At 34.6% G+C, this 17,389-nt stretch overlaps 4 protein-coding genes and 1 non-coding gene across 8 annotated transcripts in view; 3 read left to right on the top strand and 2 right to left on the bottom strand.

Annotated features, from left to right (window-relative positions):
- LOC104729472 overlaps positions 1–2,556 on the top strand; it is a 5,286-nt gene extending 2,730 nt beyond the window's left edge. The window contains exon 2 of one of the 2 annotated variants that reach the window (XM_010448413.1): positions 37–2,556. In XM_010448413.1, coding sequence (XP_010446715.1) covers positions 37–2,178 — 2,142 coding nt within the window. In that variant the 3' untranslated portion in view covers positions 2,179–2,556. The remainder of the gene's footprint in view (positions 1–36) is intronic. The other variant, XM_010448414.2, reaches the window with a different exon arrangement.
- LOC104729471 lies at positions 2,708–4,214 on the bottom strand. The gene is made up of 5 exons (XM_010448412.2): positions 4,032–4,214; positions 3,820–3,872; positions 3,271–3,465; positions 3,112–3,189; positions 2,708–3,026 (listed from the first exon to the last, which is right to left on the bottom strand). The coding sequence occupies exons 1-5, from the start codon at positions 4,098–4,100 to the stop codon at positions 2,846–2,848; spliced, it is 576 nt and encodes a 191-aa protein (XP_010446714.1). The 5' UTR covers positions 4,101–4,214; the 3' UTR covers positions 2,708–2,845.
- TRNAN-GUU lies at positions 4,340–4,413 on the top strand. The gene has a single exon. It is a non-coding gene; the product is annotated as a tRNA-Asn (tRNA).
- On the bottom strand, positions 5,047–9,008 carry LOC104729470. 2 transcript variants are annotated; one of them, XM_010448411.2, is made up of 11 exons: positions 8,549–9,008; positions 8,267–8,383; positions 7,685–7,792; positions 7,478–7,594; positions 6,805–7,374; positions 6,413–6,714; positions 6,217–6,316; positions 6,059–6,118; positions 5,889–5,972; positions 5,670–5,786; positions 5,047–5,528 (listed from the first exon to the last, which is right to left on the bottom strand). In XM_010448411.2, the coding sequence occupies exons 2-11, from the start codon at positions 8,333–8,335 to the stop codon at positions 5,226–5,228; spliced, it is 1,830 nt and encodes a 609-aa protein (XP_010446713.1). In that variant the 5' UTR covers positions 8,336–8,383; positions 8,549–9,008; the 3' UTR covers positions 5,047–5,225. The 2 variants fall into 2 exon arrangements, with proteins under 2 accessions (XP_010446713.1, XP_010446712.1); XM_010448410.2 differs by lacking the exon at positions 8,267–8,383.
- LOC104729469 (patatin-like protein 1) lies at positions 14,644–17,236 on the top strand. 2 transcript variants are annotated; one of them, XM_010448407.1, is made up of 7 exons: positions 14,644–15,040; positions 15,299–15,480; positions 15,693–15,879; positions 15,976–16,137; positions 16,232–16,534; positions 16,625–16,800; positions 16,896–17,236. In XM_010448407.1, exons 1-7 carry the CDS (start codon positions 14,903–14,905, stop codon positions 16,990–16,992), a joined length of 1,245 nt encoding a protein of 414 aa, XP_010446709.1. In that variant the 5' UTR covers positions 14,644–14,902; the 3' UTR covers positions 16,993–17,236. The 2 variants fall into 2 exon arrangements, with proteins under 2 accessions (XP_010446709.1, XP_010446708.1); XM_010448406.1 differs by having other exon boundaries at positions 15,681–15,879.

Genomic DNA, 17,389 nt, shown 5'->3' with positions numbered 1-17,389 from the left:
CACTATTGGGATACTTGTACCTTTAGTCTCTCTGAGATTACTGCGAATTTGAGTAACCACGCGCTCTACGGTGGAGCTGAGAGTGGAACTGTGGAACATGATATCAAAACTAGGATCATGGACTATTTGAACATCCCTGAGAATGAGTATGGTCTTGTTTTCACAGTAAGCAGAGGCTCTGCTTTCAGATTGTTAGCTGAATCTTATCCTTTCCAGTCCAATAAGCGGCTTTTGACAATGTTCGATCACGAGAGCCAGTCTGTGAATTGGATGGCGCAGACCGCTAGAGAGAAAGGCGCAAAGGCTTACAACGCTTGGTTCAAATGGCCTACTTTGAAGCTTTGTTCTACTGATTTAAAGAAACGTTTGTCTTATAAGAAGAGGAAGAAGAAGGACTCTGCGGTTGGGTTGTTTGTGTTTCCTGCTCAGTCTCGTGTTACGGGTGCTAAGTATTCTTACCAGTGGATGGCTTTAGCTCAGCAGAACCATTGGCATGTGTTGCTTGATGCTGGTTCTTTAGGTCCCAAAGATATGGATTCGCTTGGTTTGTCATTGTTCCGGCCTGAGTTTATCATTACCTCGTTTTACCGGGTGTTTGGGCATGATCCGACAGGATTTGGTTGCCTGTTGATTAAAAAATCAGTTATGGGGAGCCTTCAGAGCCAGTCTGGTAAAACAGGATCAGGAATAGTGAAGATCACGCCTCAGTATCCATTATATCTCAGCGACTCAGTAGATGGTCTTGACGGATTGGTTGGTTTTGAAGATCATGATGAAGATATAAGCAAAGAAGCTCATCGTCCTGCAACTCAAATGCCGGCTTTCTCTGGTGCATACACTTCGGCACAAGTGAGGGATGTGTTTGAAACAGAGCTCCTAGAAGATAATATATCCTCTGATAGAGATGGAACTACTAGCACCACAATTTTTGAAGAAACCGAGAGTGTTTCAGTTGGAGAACTGATGAAAAGCCCGGTTTTTAGTGAAGATGAGTCATCAGACAATTCGTTTTGGATTGATTTGGGTCAAAGTCCTCTTGGATCTGATCAGCATAACAAAATTGCTTCTCCATTGCCACCAATATGGTTTACCAACAAGAGAAACCACAAACAACGACACTCACCTAAACTAATACCCAAGAGTTACAGCAGTCCAATGTATGATGGTAATGACGTCCTTTCCTTTGATGCTGCTGTTATGTCAGTCACAGAGCCCGGGAAAAACTCGACTCCCTCACGGAACAGGAGAAGCTCTAGTAGTAATTTCCATGTTCAAGAGATACAAGAAGAAAAATACGGTCATAGCTTGGCTAATGGCTCAAAATCTTCCAACATTTCATCAGAAATCAAAGATAGTGCTATTAGACGAGAAACAGAAGGAGAATTCAGATTACTGGGAGGAAGAGATGGTGGTAGAAGCAGGCTATTGGGTGTGGAAGATGAACATCCAAGCAAAGGAAGACGAGTTTCGTTTAATATGGAACGTGTTAGTCATAGCATAGTAGAGCCCGGTGAAGCTTCTCTAGCTAGTGTCTATGACGAAGAATACCATAACACTAGTGATATTGACAATGAAGACGATGAAGGTGCGGATGATGAATGGGATAGGAGAGAAACAGAAACCGAGATTGTTTGCAGACATATCGATCATGTGAATATGTTAGGTCTTAACAGAACCACAACGAGACTGAGGTTTCTGATAAACTGGCTTGTCGTATCGTTACTGCAACTACAAGTACCTGAATCAGGAGGCAGAAACATGAATCTTGTGCAGATATATGGGCCAAAGATCAAATACGAAAGAGGAGCAGCGGTTGCATTCAATGTGAGAGATAAAAGCAAAGGTTTTGTTAGTCCTGAAATTGTTCAGAGACTCGGTGAAAGAGAAGGTATATCTCTTGGCATTGGTATATTGAGTCACATACGCATAGTGGATGATAAACCGAGGAACTATAGAGCTCGGACTAAAGAAGATAGTGCTTTGCACTTGCAGAATGAAGCCGGGAAAAACGGGTTTATAAGATTTGAGGTCGTTACAGCTTCTCTTAGCTTCTTGACAAACTTTGAAGATGTTTACAAGTTGTGGGCTTTTGTGGCCAAGTTCCTAAACCCTGGTTTCAGCAGAGAAGGTTCGCTTCCTACTGTTGAAGAAGAAGAAGCAGAGGATTCAGAGACGTGAGTTTGTAGTAGAAAAGCACAAAGCCACAACTTTTAGAGGGTGACTCGGAGAGGCTGACATAACCAATGATTGTATCATCAAGGAGTCGATGTGGTTCACACTCCTGAACCGTTACACGGTTTGATCGCTCCCCTGGAGATTGATGGAGGGTACAGAACTGTGAATTTGAGAGATTTTTGGTATGGCTTGTAACCTGAAGGCATCACTTATCGACCCAAAGATTCCCACCTTTTGGTAAATTTGGCTTTCTGTTTCTGTTTTTTTTTGTGATGTTGTGAGAGAACATACAATTTCTGAAAATTTTCAGAAACTTGTAGAATTTATTGTAAGTTGCTACAAAACTGATTTAGATCAAATATATACACTTAGATTCTTCTATATTGTCCTTGTAGCAAGAGATAATCTCAGATTACTAATGTTATTGGCCTTCACGTTGATTATGTCACATGTTCCTCCAGTTCATTAACTATTCATCTCAATCGATCCAACACGAACGAGGATCACTTTTGGCTTTGCTTGGACAAACACGAACGAAGCGAATTGTATTGAGAGTGTTTGAGCAAATATTAGTAACAAATAAAACATCTGATACATGTAGCAGCAGTAGTAGGAGTAGCCAAAAAGGCTAACTAAAACAAAAATGTTATGGAATTTTACATCTTAAGTTTCATTTCCTCTGTCGCTGCTTCTTGGCGGAAGCAGCACCAGTGGCAAGTCGGAGAGCTTGGCCAGAGTTCTTGAGAACTGAAGACGATCTTGGGACTTGCGCTCTCCTCATCTTCAAGAAATCTAGCCCACTTTTCAAGCATTCCGGTGGCGGAATATCTTTGTAAATAACCGTTTCGACCCTGCACACACCAAAAAGACGCTTAATCAAAGCAAATCAGAGAGTAATGTTAAAACAAAATTTAAGCCAAGAGTAGATGATCATACCCTGAGCTTTTTTGCTTTTTCTTTCTTGGGGCTTCGTCTATGATCTCCTCTTCTTCAGAATCCGACCCAGCTTTTTGTCTATGAAATGTGCCAATGTTAGACAACATTCTTTCTAGCTTAAAGTGTTTAATCATAGAGAGAAATAAAGGATGTTAATACTTTTCTCGTTCAGCAAGAAAGTCGATGATGTCTTTGGAAAGGAATCCCTTCTTTGCAAGAGCTTCAGAGTTATCCTCAGGTTCTTCTGCTTCTTCTTCTTCTACAACATCTTCTACTGTTTCAATCTTTTTAGATTTTCGAGGCGTTATTTGCTCTGCCATATGCTTGCGCCTCTCTTTCTTTTCACGAGAAATCCTACCATAAGAGAAAGCAATCTCATTAAAGAATCCACACATTCCCAACTTATATCCCTCTAAAAAAACTTCAGAGATCAACAAGTTCACAAACAAAGCTTAGGACTTTGCTAGGATTTAAGCTTGGTGACATATATAAACTAACTACTAATAAAACACCACTCTCTAAAAGGCCAAAGAAGGATTACACAACACATAACTAGCAACTCTTTGCATAGTTTTTGCTAAGAACTGACAATCAAAGCAACTTTTCAAGTCTTCAGAAACAATCAAAGCGAATCACTAATGAACAAAACCATAAAAATAGCTGAGCTTGCGAAAGAGGGAGGAGCAATGTGTGTGTGAGAAAACAAACCTAGCCTTGTTCTCTCTCTGTATCTTCCTCAACGCTGCATCCTCAAGCTTCGCCTGAAACAAGTCAAAAACACCACAGACAGATAAGAAAAATGCAATATTTTGAATCGAGGTGTTTCAGGTAAATCCAAGTAAGAGTAAAGGTACGGAAGAAGAAGAAGAAGAACAACAAACGAGACTAGGAAGGAGGTAGAAGACGAGTAAGTTTTATACCTGCTCCTGGGTGAATTCTTCAGGTGCATCGGAATCGGAATCCCGGTCTTTATTATTATTATCCGACATGAGAATCTGATTGAATCTTCTTCGCCGGTCTAGGGTTTTCTTCTCCGTTCTTAGGGTTTAACGGCTCTGCAAAATTCCCAATTCTCACCACCACCACGATTACAGCACTCTTCTAATCAGTGTTCTGTGTTTTATTGATGGGCTTCTTTTGGGCTCTTGTTCGCCTTTCTATTCAAGCCCATTAACTAAGGAAACTAAAATTGTCTATATAATACTTCTCTTTGACACGTCTAACAAAAGCTGGAATAGCTCAGCTGGTTAGAGCGTGTGGCTGTTAACCACAAGGTCGGAGGTTCGAACCCTCCTTCTAGCGCTTTTTGTGACTTTTGCTTCTTCTCGGGATTTTTCTTTTTTGAAGGCTTCATATAAAAGCAACTCAATTTCTTATACCCCTCCTCGTATACAAAAAAAGGATACATCAATTTATAACCTTCACAAAAGCTAAACATATAGTTGACAAGAATAAATACTTTACTAAATCAAGAAGCCGACCAAAATGAGTATGGTACGAGTACGAGACCAGGATGCTGACCATAAATATAGTAACAGACACGAAAAAACAAATAAGACAAAAACTCTCTACTCAACAAAACAAAAAAAATGGTGTACACATATATGTTTATGGGAGATTCTCAAAAATAGCACCATAATAAGTTTTTGTTTCAAACTTAGCACAACATCTCTAAAATTTCAAAAATAGCACTAATTAATCTTCTAAAATTAAATCCTAAATTCAAAATACTAAACCCTAATCCTCAAAACTATACCCTAAATGTGAAATTGAGAACCCAAACATAATAAAACAAATTCTAAAAATTAATTTTAAATATTTTAATGTGTTAAATAGTGATATTTTTGGAAATTTATGAAATGTGTGCTATAATTGTCCATAAAACTTGATTTAGTGCTATTTTAGGGTATTTCTCTATATTTATAGCATTACATATAAAAATCAATTAAATGAATTATTATTACATCACTTTTATAGTTCAATAAGTAAAGAACACAACAATATCTATATATACTCTCAGCCAACCAAAAACCAATAACAATTTTTTAACTCTTGCGCTCTACTTTACCCTCCTCTCAATCCAAATCTATACAAATATTATTATATCACATTTTTCATTGATGCAAAAGCAACCTGAAACTGAAGTCATATGGTACTACTTGAACCAACTCCATTAGTGATTCTTTGTTCTTTCTCTCCATACACTTATTTGCTTCTTCTCTTAGTTTGTCAGGCAATTGAAGGCATATCCAATCCAGCAATGATTCCAAATCCTTGGCAAAGTCGAGTAAATACCAATCTAATACCTTTGGAAGCACTAGTTTGTTGTTCTTTGATATCCCAACTGATGCTTGAAGATAATCTTTCTTTGCCGTTTCTAGCTCTTCCTCTACATTAGCTGCTGTGTACACTCTTACCTTCAGTTTTTTAAAAAAGGTAAGATAAAAAGGTTGTTAACTTTAGTTTCATGATGTGTTTTTAAACTCATGTCTGAAATTACTTGAAAGTTTTCATATTTGCCATATTGAATCTAATATGATATTAAGTACACAACTTACAGCAGGAGAGGACCAGCTTCCACAGGACAAGGCAAATGTGACCAGAGGCTCTGACCATTCCAATCCAAATGTGCTATGAGCTCTCATCTCTTCATGTGTTGCGGTTTTGGGACAAGTCTTTTCCAAAACAATAAGCAGAGAGGAAACAAATAAAAATAAGAACCAAGCTTTGATTCAATGGTACACAGTTTAAAGAAAAAGAGAAAAAGGGACACTTACGAATTTCAAGTGGTATGGAAGTCTCAAGATGAAATGTTCGATTGTGATAGCATTGAGAGAGTGGCCTCCTACAATTATGGTTGCCTGACACAACAAAGAGAAGAAATGAATATAAACCTATAAAAAATGTTAACGCGCAATGATGTCAACTTTGAGTTAGAATCTAAAACCTTCTGCATCAGTGCTACAACCATTTCAGGTGTCCCCGGAATTCCATGCTCCAAGAATGCCTATAAAGGTAAATTGTAAACAAGACATCATCAGCTAATTCAACATTTTACATACATTTCTCAATCTCTATCATACAAAGAAATCATAGAAGTCTCACATTCATCACACATGAGTTATAAGTATTTATCCAGAATGCAAGCTTCTGCTGGTGGCTAAGACCGTCTAGATTTACAATGGAAAGCTTATTAAGCAGAAACCTGAAGAAATATATGGTTACACAAAAAACATGAGTCTAGTGTATTGAATCATTGTAGAAAGTTTCATATTATTTTCATAAAAAGGAAGAAACTTACTTGAGACGATGGATCAGAAATGAAGCATTGATTCTTCTTCCAAGATCAACTGAAGATGCATCAACCGAGCAAAGATGCTTGTATGCACCAAGTTCTCTTGTTCTCCATTCTGAACAGTTACTATATGGATCCAAGACAATGTCCTTCGACGAGCTAATCCTCAAGATAATAGTCACCAGACATTTCAGTAAATCCTCTGAAACTCTGTTTGCTACATTTCCACTTTGTAGTGTTTTGTCTTCCGAAGATGAACCTGAAACACTCTCCTGTGCTTTGTCATGATCAGCTAATCTATCATCTACCTGAACAACCGAAAACACACAAAAAGGAGAAAACTTTCAGAAGAAATCTATAGATTCATGCATTAATGAAAACGTAAACGTTTTACTTACCTGCAATTCTGAGTGTTTATCAGCTGCTGCTTCCGGTTTGATCAAAGGTTTCTTCTTCTTCACAGATGTCAAGAACCTGCCAATCTTCTTCTCAGGTGATTCTTTATTTTTCTTGTCTTTTGAAGCATTACTAGAGATCTGGTTCTCTTTCCCCCTTACATCTACTGGCTTAGTAACACTGTTTATATTTGGTTTAGGCGACGCTTGTTTGCCATTAACCACTCTCTGACCACCACTTCGGTCATTAACTGTTTGATCAGAGGAGAAGAGTTTCCTACTTGAGATGCTTCTGCTAAGACTATGATGACCCTGTTGATGCTTTTTAGGGGGAGTGATCATAGAATTGAACTCGTGTTGCGACATGGATTTTGAACGCTGGTGTTTACTAGTACTGCTTCTAACAGGCGAATTCTCGTTCAGACCATTGTTGTTATTAGGACTCTCCAGATTCCTCTTTGAAGATATGTAAACAGCTTCTTGGTATAAACCTTGTCTAAAGCTTACAACTTGCTCTTCTAACCGAACCACTTCCTCTTCAAGAACAGCTACTTCAGCAAGAAGCTCCAATGTCTAATCAAAACCCCGGGGAGAAAATGACACAAAAATCAAACACAAAAAGAACAACAAGTTTGATACATAATTCAAAAATCCAGCATTCAGGTGTCTTTCTTACATGTCGAGGGAGGTAAGAAGGAAGACGAGGTAAAGCTCCTAAAGGTCTAGTGAAAGCCCTCTCCAATGCTCTATGCACATTCTCCTCTTGTCTCAGCTTCCTCTTTAGCTTATCAACCTTAATACAAACAAGAACATGTTTTAGACTCACAACTCATCAACTCAAAGAAAGTGAAATTTTGTAAAGAATAGTTCATCTTCATCATACATCTTGTAGCAAATCCATTTTCTTTTCTCTGTTAGCTCGACGCTTATTAACCAGAGATTTGCCTGAATTAGCAACAGCTCCATTACTATCCATCTTCTTCTTGTCCTCCTTTGAAGATTTCATAATACCACGAAACATCATTACTCATATGAACCAAAAAAAAAGAAACACACTGGAGCTAATAGAGAAAACAGAAAAGAAGAAGAAACTATAGCTCTGAGAGCCTTTGATAGTGGGAAACAACACACACTTCCAGATGGAGGAGGATAAGAATTGAGAGTATCGATCACTTTCACTGTGACCAGTAAAATCACTACGAATAACTATATTTTTTTAGAAAGAACAAAAAAAAAAAAAAAAAGCAAAGGTTCGGTTGGTAAATAGTCCAATGTAGAAGGCAAGAATCTTAAAGAGAAAAAAATATCTGGAAATCCAAATTATCATTCTAAAGGAACAAACTTTTTTTGCAGAGACTAAAACATATCCACCAAAAAAAAGATTACCCAAAAGAGAAAAAGCAATCAAAATTGAGTTCACAAACAAAAAGTGATAAGAGAGAGAGAAAAGGAAAAAGAAAGATACATGATTGGTGTCATGCTTTGAAGGAGCTTTCATGGAGGAAAGAGCAGCTCGAACACTAGTGTTCATCATCGCTTCTCTCTCTCTCTATTCAACTTTTGCTTTCTCTCGACTCTTTAACTGATGATATAAAACCCAAGAGAGAGAGAGAGAGAGAGACCCATCAAGATTAAAAAAAATAAAAACATAATAAGAGACAGAGAAAACAAAACAGAAGTAAAAAGAAAGAAACATAGAGTTAAATGTATAAGAGGTAAAAGGACAATTAAAGAAGTAAGTAAGTACCTTTGGCTTAGTAGACAGAGCGGGAAAACTTGAAGATAAAGCGACCAAGAAGAAGATGCAGAAAAAGGCTGGCATGTGTATTAATTCTCAAGCTTATCTTTCCCAAAGATCCACACTTTTTTTTTTTTATATTACAATTTACTGTAATTAATTTCGTCAGTTTTATAATCTCGAACAGAGCAATGGAAGAAAGAAGACTAGAGCAGAATCCCTCTTATTGGATGGAGGTGAAAAACAAGTATCAGAAAACGACGACAGATCAATGTTTTTTTTTATAATCGCCAATTAAAGAATTGATTTTTTATATATAAGTTAGAGGTTTCTGAAAACTGTGGAAATGGTGTTGTTTGTATATCGGAGGAGAAGATGGGAGATCTGAGTGACGAGAGCGTTCGAGCTGGAGGAGAGAATTGTGGAGAGATGAGGACAACTAGAGAGAGAGAGAGAGCTTACTTTTTTATCTCCCCATTTTTTATTAATTGTAATTTTGGTATTTAGTGGCTTTAGTGCTTTCATTTTCCATCTCTATCTTTCACTTCTTATAACATAAATTTTTATATATTTTTAATAATAAAAACAATAAAATTATATTATACTGTATTTATTATTTTCTGAATATAATTATTTTCTAAATTTTAAGATAATGAAAACTATGTAAACCGAATTATATGACTTATGTGATCAGTTAATTAAGAGAAATTTCATATATCATTTATAGAAGAAAAAAAAAATCATTCGAATTGGTTTGTCAAGTTTGAAGGTGTTATAGACATAGTGGATGGAGTTTGGTGGTTTACAGCTTTTTTTTTTGTTTCAAGGTTTTTTTCCTTAGTGTGAGAGTGATGATAATTTGTTGTACAAATTAGATATGGAAAATCCAAAAATTATTGGTCACTGCTATTTTTATTTTTTTGTCAATGGTCACTACTATTCAGTCTACTCTAGTAATAGCAGTTTAAAAGCTGTCATTCGACTATTCTATATAAATACTTTCCAATTTCAATTCTTAATCTTATAGTGATTTTTTTTGTATGAAGGATACCTCAAATCAAGTAAATAGTATTTGTTTTCCTTTTTTTTTTCTGGGTAAAGGGATCAAGTGAATCTTACATCGTGTTTGATTGATTAGTTTAAAAGGAGCTTATAAATTATTGATTAGGGATTTTATATTAAGTACTAATTGTTATGTAATCAATTATGCAGGCTGTACTTAAACTTAAACACAAGCGTTTTGTTTTTGCAGAGTTAAAATTCTGATACCTTTTAGATAAAGCAAAGGTAACGTGCTACTTAATTATGATGCTAACCAAAAAAAAAAAAAAGAAAAAAAACTTGTAAGATGCTGACATCTCACTAGTCTCTCTATAACCTTTTTAACATTTGATTTCATTTCTCCTTTTTGTGCTGTCTAATCGAACGATCCACCATCACCACCAAAATAAAAGAAGTAATTAAGCAAATTTAAAGACGATCAGGGTAATAATATTGATATGTTTTTCCTATTTACTTGAAATGTCTCGATAAAACTTTTTGTAATTGAAAAAATAAACAACTTAATGAGTTAGTGTGTTTGGTTATGTTTTGTTTTCTGTCAACTTAAGAGTTAATGACATTTAAGTTTTGATAAACCGTGTAGACAAAACTCATAAAACAAAATCATCAAAAACCAGAATTATATGGAACATGTTGGGTCCTGAGATTAAAAAGGTAAACTCATTAAAAGTGGAAATGACATACCACGGAAAAAGGAAGTATTATGAAAAAAAAAGGTGATTTGCAATTATTATTTCAACCCAATGGACACATTTTTGATACTCCGAGGCTAAGCGTGGTAATATTATACGATCAAAATAGTTAATCAACTAACATGGCTGGATATAGTAATAGTAGTAGTAGTATAAATTAATTAAAAGGTGGATTAGGTATAAATAATGAATGGAAGAAATAAATGATAACTTTGGCAGATTCTAATAAGCATTAGCACGTGACAAAGCTTTGCCTTTATTAACAAAACTTTGCTTTCCATTTCTCTCTAGTGGACCATGCTTCTTCTTTCTTTTGTAATTCATGATTTATATATTTCTTAGTACTTAGTTACGGAATACACCTTTCTTCCATGTCATTACATTCTAGTGATTCCACTTTTTTTTTTTTGTTTATTATTATGAAATATCTTATTTATAAACTATATAAATGAGAACAAAACGAAAACATGAGTAATTTGTATGACATGCATATGTAATTTTAACTGTACTTTAATCTGTTAATCTATGTTACTAATATTTTATCACTATATTTTATCCCTATGTCAACCTAACAATGAGGTCGTTATTAAATATAAAAATAAACCTAATTATACATATCATTCTTTTGGTAGCCACGAATATCGTTTAAGTATCAACTTATGATGCAAATCAATAAGCTAATAATAGGATTTGTTATTTACGTAATTAAACAAATTGAGATATTTAGCTACTAACTACACGTATAATATAACTAAAGAAAAAGCTTCGAACGTGCATCAAATTAAATCCTAAAGAGTGATAATACAATGTAATTATGTAAGGCATGCGAATCCTGAATCCAAATCATTATTTCCTCTTCTCTATCTATTTATTTATTTTTGTATTGCGTCACGATTATTAGAATATCGTATTACAGAAAACTTAGGATACATTTATTGTACTTTAACATTTATAACAATAAAGTCTATGATCTTATTGCGTCAATCATAAATTTGAACTTACCATCCAAAATAGAGTACAGTACGTATATACAAGTGCAAAGAATTAATCGCAGAATCAAGATAATGGGATCTCTCAATTCTTCTACAAACAGAAACGAAGATACACTTCATTCACTTATTACAAAGTAAATATATATAAATGGTCCAAAGCTCAACTTAGTTAATTCCCTTTTACTTTTGTTTTTTACTTTCCTCTACTTTTGGGCTGGACCCGGATACTGTGGTCCCGTATAAAGGCCCGTATTGGGCCTGGACTTAACCCGGTGATTAAAGAGGTAAAAACACGAATTATAGTCTAATCGAAAATTTAAAATAGCAATTATCAACTAATAAACGATATATAGCGACACAACTTTGTTTGTATATGTATTTTTTTTTTCCCTAAATGATGATTCAAAAATTATGTAACCAGTACACCACAAAAAGGTCGACGTCGTTTATTTCCCAATATGTATATCAATCAGAAAATTTTGGGAACTTTTTATAAACATTTACAAAAAGGATTCTTGTCAATTTCCTTCTACGTTGGACCATTCTCACTTCTCGGCTTCAAGTGTATTTCTATTAACTCATAAAGAGCCAAAAAGACAAATCTATTTGTTTTTACATAATTGTTTTTACGAACCAAACACAAATATTATTTTTAATTATTTATCGCAAATATGTTTTGTTTTTATTTTATTAAACAAAGATGTGCGTTTTTCTAATGCACAAGTTTCTAACTTTAAACTAATAGATTGATCAATATCTGTTGTACATTATAGTAGTAGATATATTTCTAATTGTAGCAAATCATCTCATAATTTATCCAAAAATCTTGTACGATCATATATTCTATCTATAGATAGATGTAATAAATATATTAGATGACACATAATTGTCGCCTCTGATCATCTAGCCACTTTCCCTCACATGCCATTAATGGACCTATGTGGTGCTGATAGTAATGTGCAACCATGACGACGTCTGAGAAGATCTTACTCTAAAACAAATTAAACATAAACTTGCACTTGTGAATTTGTAATTTCATATATATAAATAAATTAGAAACATTTTGGAGCAATACACGTTATGTCCTTCTTGATTTCCCTGTATATTTTCCACATTTATGCACATAAAATCAGCTCATATCCATCGATCGGTCCCCAATTTTTCAATGATAAGTCAATTTTTTCTTCCTTATGATAACCAAGGTGGTCCAATAAGACAAGTGAATAGGGTCCATTTAGGGCTAGCGTACGTGGTACATCGCATGTTCACTATCACTTATGAGCGCATGCAAGTGAAATTACATATCAAAACCTTTCGCCATATATATACACTAGTACTAGTAGTCTAGTATATTTGTCAATATTATACTATTCAAAACAAATTTTTTTTTCTTATCACATATTTTGTAAAAAAAAAAAGTATATGCTTTGTATTCATTAGGGCCAACGAATGTTTTTGTGTCAGTTTTGTTTTTCTAATAGAGGAGAAAAACAAACAAACATTAGTATACTTCCAAAGTAAATAATGATAAATTAATAACTCTGATCAACACCATATTATATTAAATTGACGGCATGCAAAGTTACAACCAGAATTAACACGCATTAATTAGTGATTAAGCAAGTAAGCAAACGAATTCAAAAATCTATCAAGAAGCATGAATTGAATTTTAAAAAAACATTGTGAAAAAATATTCGGAAATTTTCTTTCAGTCCCCTTTAAGTGTCTGTTAAAGTCTAATCAAACGTTTTTAAAATATCGTGATATAGAAATAATTTCAATATGCTAGTTATTTTTTTTTTAAATTGAAATGTTAACATTTAATGCTGCGTAGAAAAGTTTGGCTTAAGATTATGAAAATCATGACATGATAGATAGATAGTAACTAAATGAATGAACAAATATGTTGAAAACAATTGGGACATAAATATATGAACGAAGTTACATCTTTTTCATAAAGCTTGGACTGTCTCTCGGTGTGTTGATAGAACAACTAAACAACGAAGATAAGGAAGGTGAGAGTACCGCGTTGTTATTGGTCAACGTCAACTTCACTAATGATCACTAGTCCTCTTTTTATTTTTATTTTTTGTGCGCGCAAATAAATCAGTTGTCCTTGAAGTTTCATAATTCGCAAAGATTGGGCCTTGATTTGAAACTCATATATAGGCCCGAGTATTGATGAAACCCACTCTCTTAAACTGAAAAAACATATGAATCCTCTAGTCAAGAGTTGTCACACACTGACTGACATTTGGATTAAAGAACGGTTTAATAATATGAAAAAATAAAATGTTTATCTAGTTTCCAGATATGCCGCTGTTGTGTTTTTTTTTTTTTAGTTGTATTATCTTGTTGAATAGATCTGAAGGATATTTACGAAAAGATAATTTTATACATACTGAAGTAATTATTTTTAAAAAGATTTATGAGCCAGGGAAGTCGTGAGATAGAGAAATTTATAGTCAAATTGGTTATGAATTTTTTGTTACATGTAATTCTTTTTGTTGGGTCAAAAAATGAAACAACAGAAGGCTATAATTAAGATGAAGCAACATGCAGAAGCTAATTTTTTGAATCAGCTCCTATGACATTGACAGATGTAGTAGCTAGTTTGAACAAGCCTGGATAGGGAGGGAGATGTGTCCTTGCAAATCCAAAAATAAAATAAAATCAAACTCTATCATCAAAAGAAAAGTCAAAATAAATAGAGAGTCTTGATTTGAATCTTTTGATGTAGATCTCGTTTGCTATTGTTTTGGATTGTCCACGTAAGAAATGTTACTTAAGATTATCTATTACGTACAATATGTTCTCGTCAATTAAGCTTAGCTTATATATGCCAGCTCAATAATCTTGGTATTGCATATTGTCTCTATATTTACATTAAATAATTCCCAAAGGAAAAATATGAACTACAATCATGATTAGCACGAAATGTAATGTACGAAGAAAATTCTGAACAAATTATAATATCTTTTAGAATACCCCACACATGAACTTGCTATGTATTTTATACCATCTCTACTGTGTAATGCAAATTATATAATTATATTATAGGTTGGTATCTAGTTGAGAAAGAGTGCTTGCATGCTGTAATGCTAAAAGTCTTGAGAGCATCTTCTCAACGAATTGTGACAGATGTCTTTAGAACAAGTCTGTGTAGTGGATAGAGAAGAGAAATGTGTCGCAGCAAATTCCAAAGTCCGTTTTTTGAAACATTAATTTGGAATTGGATGCAGAACTCGCCCGTGGCTAGCTGTTGTTCTTTATTGCAAAGTCCACGAAAAAAAATATTTGTTTGTTAAATTTAAATTTATTGCAATTAGTTCTCATAATTTAATTTAGTTTATGACAGCTCAAGCTCGACGACATAATCTTTAGTTTCTTACTATACATTATCTTATTCCAATGAAACAAAAAAAAATATACTATTAGCTATAACCCTTATTAGCACGTAATAGATATGAAGAAAGTCTGACCAAATTTTTGTTATTTGAAAAATCTATACAAGTGAAATTGTGCATTTTATATATATAATCGACCTCTACATCCAAAACTTTTACCAAATTTCGATTTATGATCTTCTAACTCAAAAAGAAGATCGATCAACTATCATGGAGAACGACTCGTCTTGCAAGAAAAACAAACCGCCAGCGTGCGGATCACTCGTAACAATCCTCAGCCTCGACGGCGGTGGAGTCAGGGGAGTCATCGCCGGAGTAGTCCTTGCCTATCTCGAAAAACAGCTTCAGGTTTATACATATGCATCGGCGCCCCTCTTTATATATATTTTAGTAGTGTAAAATAACTAGACACGTATATATGGAAGCTTGGATCAGAAACTCGTACTAATTATCATGTGAATCTAATAGTTGCTTAGAGCGTTCATCAATCTATGATCTTGACTTCATATTTGACTCTTTACGAGATAGTAATTGAACTTCTTCTTTGTTTTTTTTTCTTGTAGTTATATTTTTGAAAAATTAAAGTTTTTTTTTGGGTATATATAGGAAATCGATGGCGAAGGCGCGAGGCTAGCAGATTACTTCGATGTGATAGCTGGAACTAGCACCGGTGGTCTTGTGACGGCTATGTTGACTGTACCGGACGGGACCGGTCGACCTCATTTCGCGGCCAAAGACATTGTGCCGTTTTACCTTGAACATTGTCCGAAGATATTTCCCCAGCCTGCGTAAGCAAATTATATTTCGTTATATACTAATTAACAAATATGAATTAGATTGATACTGGTTGTGTTTGTATATTCTGTTTAAAATAGATTTTTTTTCTGTTCACAAGTGAGCATTATTACGTGTTTGGTGTCCCATAAAATATTAATTGGCATATATATTATGTTAAAAATTCCACGTGACAATTGAAAAGACACTCTAGTGAAAAATGCAGAGGCGTGTTTGCTCTGTTACCGAAGCTTCCAAAGCTTCTGTCTGGTCCAAAATACAGCGGAAAGTATCTACGAAATCTACTAAGTAAGCTGCTTGGAGAGACAAAACTTCACCAGACACTCACAAACGTTGTTATACCAACCTACGACATCAAGAAACTTCAACCCACCATTTTCTCCTCTTACCAGGTCTCTATTCTTAACAAAACACACATATATATAGATTGAAATATAAAGTTCTTGTTTCAACCTAATTTTAATCAGTTCACTTTTTTTTGTTAAAAGGCGTTGACTGACCCTAGCTTGAACGTCAAGGTATCAGACATATGCGTCGGTACATCATCTGCTCCCACTTTCTTTCCTCCTCATTACTTCTCCAATGAGGACAGTCAAGGCAAGACGACGGAGTTTAACCTCGTTGATGGCGCAATTACTGCTAATAACCCGGTACTGTCAAGAACGAATTACCAAAAAAGTTATAAAATCTTTGTTTGGTTTTCCGAAAATTAGAGTAATTTCGTTGTGTTTGGTTTTGTTATAGACTTTGGTGGCTATGACTGCTGTGTCTAAGCAGATTGTGAAGAATAATCCTGATATGGGTGATATCAAGCCGTTAGGTTACGACCAGTTTCTCGTTATATCGATAGGAACAGGATCTACAAAGAGAGAGGAGAAGTACAGCGCAAAAAAGGCTGCAAAGTGGGGAATCATATCCTGGTTATATGACAATGGATCTACTCCGATATTAGACATTACTATGGAATCAAGCCGCGACATGATCCATTATCACAGCTCTGTTGTGTTTAAAGCCCTACAATCTGAAGACAAGTACCTCAGAATCGATGTACGAGCTAGCTACATATAGAAATGTGCCCAAATATGTAATTGAGCCTAAATTCACCAGATTTTTTTTTATGTGTGAAATCGATTGCAGGATGATACATTGGACGGAGATGTAAGCGTTATGGATCTAGCGACAAAGTCCAACTTAGAGAATCTTGTGAAGGTTGGAGAGAAGATATTGTCAAGCAGAGTCGTGCAGATGAACATCGACACTGGTGCATATGAACCTGTTCCTGAAAATATTAATAATGATGAACAACTAAAGAGGTAATTAAGAATAGCGCTTCAAATGTTTTTTTGGTGGGTTTCTTGTATTACAAGTAATCTCATTCTTAATTTTTTTTTTGTTTGTTTGTTTGTAGATATGCGAAAATCCTCTCTGACGAAAGGAAATTAAGGAGAATGAGAAGCGATACAATGACTAAAGATTCATCAAACGGATCACAGGAGACCAAATAAAAGGAAATACATGCCTGATGATCTCATTCGCCCTTTTGTGTGAAATACTGTACAAGATGATATTGCTATTTAGTTTAAAACTGATGGATATATTGTGTGTGTGTGTGTGTGTGTTGGTCGGCGAATTCTCTTAACGCCTTGCTTTTTGTTTTTTTGTTTTGTTTTTTGGTTTCTCTGATTGATTTTTTCCCGAATTGAAAAGATAATTAAAAATTTACAAATCAAGTTACACTTTTCCGGTTTACATATTTGCCTGCCCTAAAATATATCTTGTTCATTCCGATCGTAAATTGTAAAATGAATCTATAAGAATTAAGAGATATATATTAGACAATATCTCTCAATTTGTTTTTACTCAAACGTGAAAACTAATTGTAGTCTAAATGTTAAAAGAATT

This window comes from Camelina sativa, chromosome 12 (assembly GCF_000633955.1).
Source record: "Camelina sativa cultivar DH55 chromosome 12, Cs, whole genome shotgun sequence".
Taxonomy (NCBI): Eukaryota; Viridiplantae; Streptophyta; class Magnoliopsida; order Brassicales; family Brassicaceae; genus Camelina; species Camelina sativa.
Note: the sequence above shows the minus strand (reverse complement) of the source record. Positions and strands in the feature narration are given on the sequence as shown.

Coding starts and splice junctions, on each gene's coding strand:
- LOC104729471 (XM_010448412.2), bottom strand. CDS start 4,100: ATGTCGGATAATAATAATAAAGACCGGGATTCCGATTCCGATGCACCT. Junction 3,873..4,031: donor AAGAATTCACCCAGGAGCAG/GTATAAAACTTA, acceptor GACTTGTTTCAG/GCGAAGCTTGAGGATGCAGC. Junction 3,190..3,270: donor TTTCTTGCTGAACGAGAAAA/GTATTAACATCC, acceptor CACATTTCATAG/ACAAAAAGCTGGGTCGGATT.
- LOC104729470 (XM_010448410.2), bottom strand. CDS start 8,623: ATGCCAGCCTTTTTCTGCATCTTCTTCTTGGTCGCTTTATCTTCAAGT. Junction 7,793..8,548: donor CTCTGTCTACTAAGCCAAAG/GTACTTACTTAC, acceptor AAATCTTCAAAG/GAGGACAAGAAGAAGATGGA. Junction 7,375..7,477: donor CTTCTTACCTCCCTCGACAT/GTAAGAAAGACA, acceptor GGTTTTGATTAG/ACATTGGAGCTTCTTGCTGA.
- LOC104729469 (XM_010448406.1), top strand. CDS start 14,903: ATGGAGAACGACTCGTCTTGCAAGAAAAACAAACCGCCAGCGTGCGGA. Junction 15,481..15,680: donor AAGATATTTCCCCAGCCTGC/GTAAGCAAATTA, acceptor AAGACACTCTAG/TGAAAAATGCAGAGGCGTGT. Junction 16,138..16,231: donor CAATTACTGCTAATAACCCG/GTACTGTCAAGA, acceptor GTTTTGTTATAG/ACTTTGGTGGCTATGACTGC.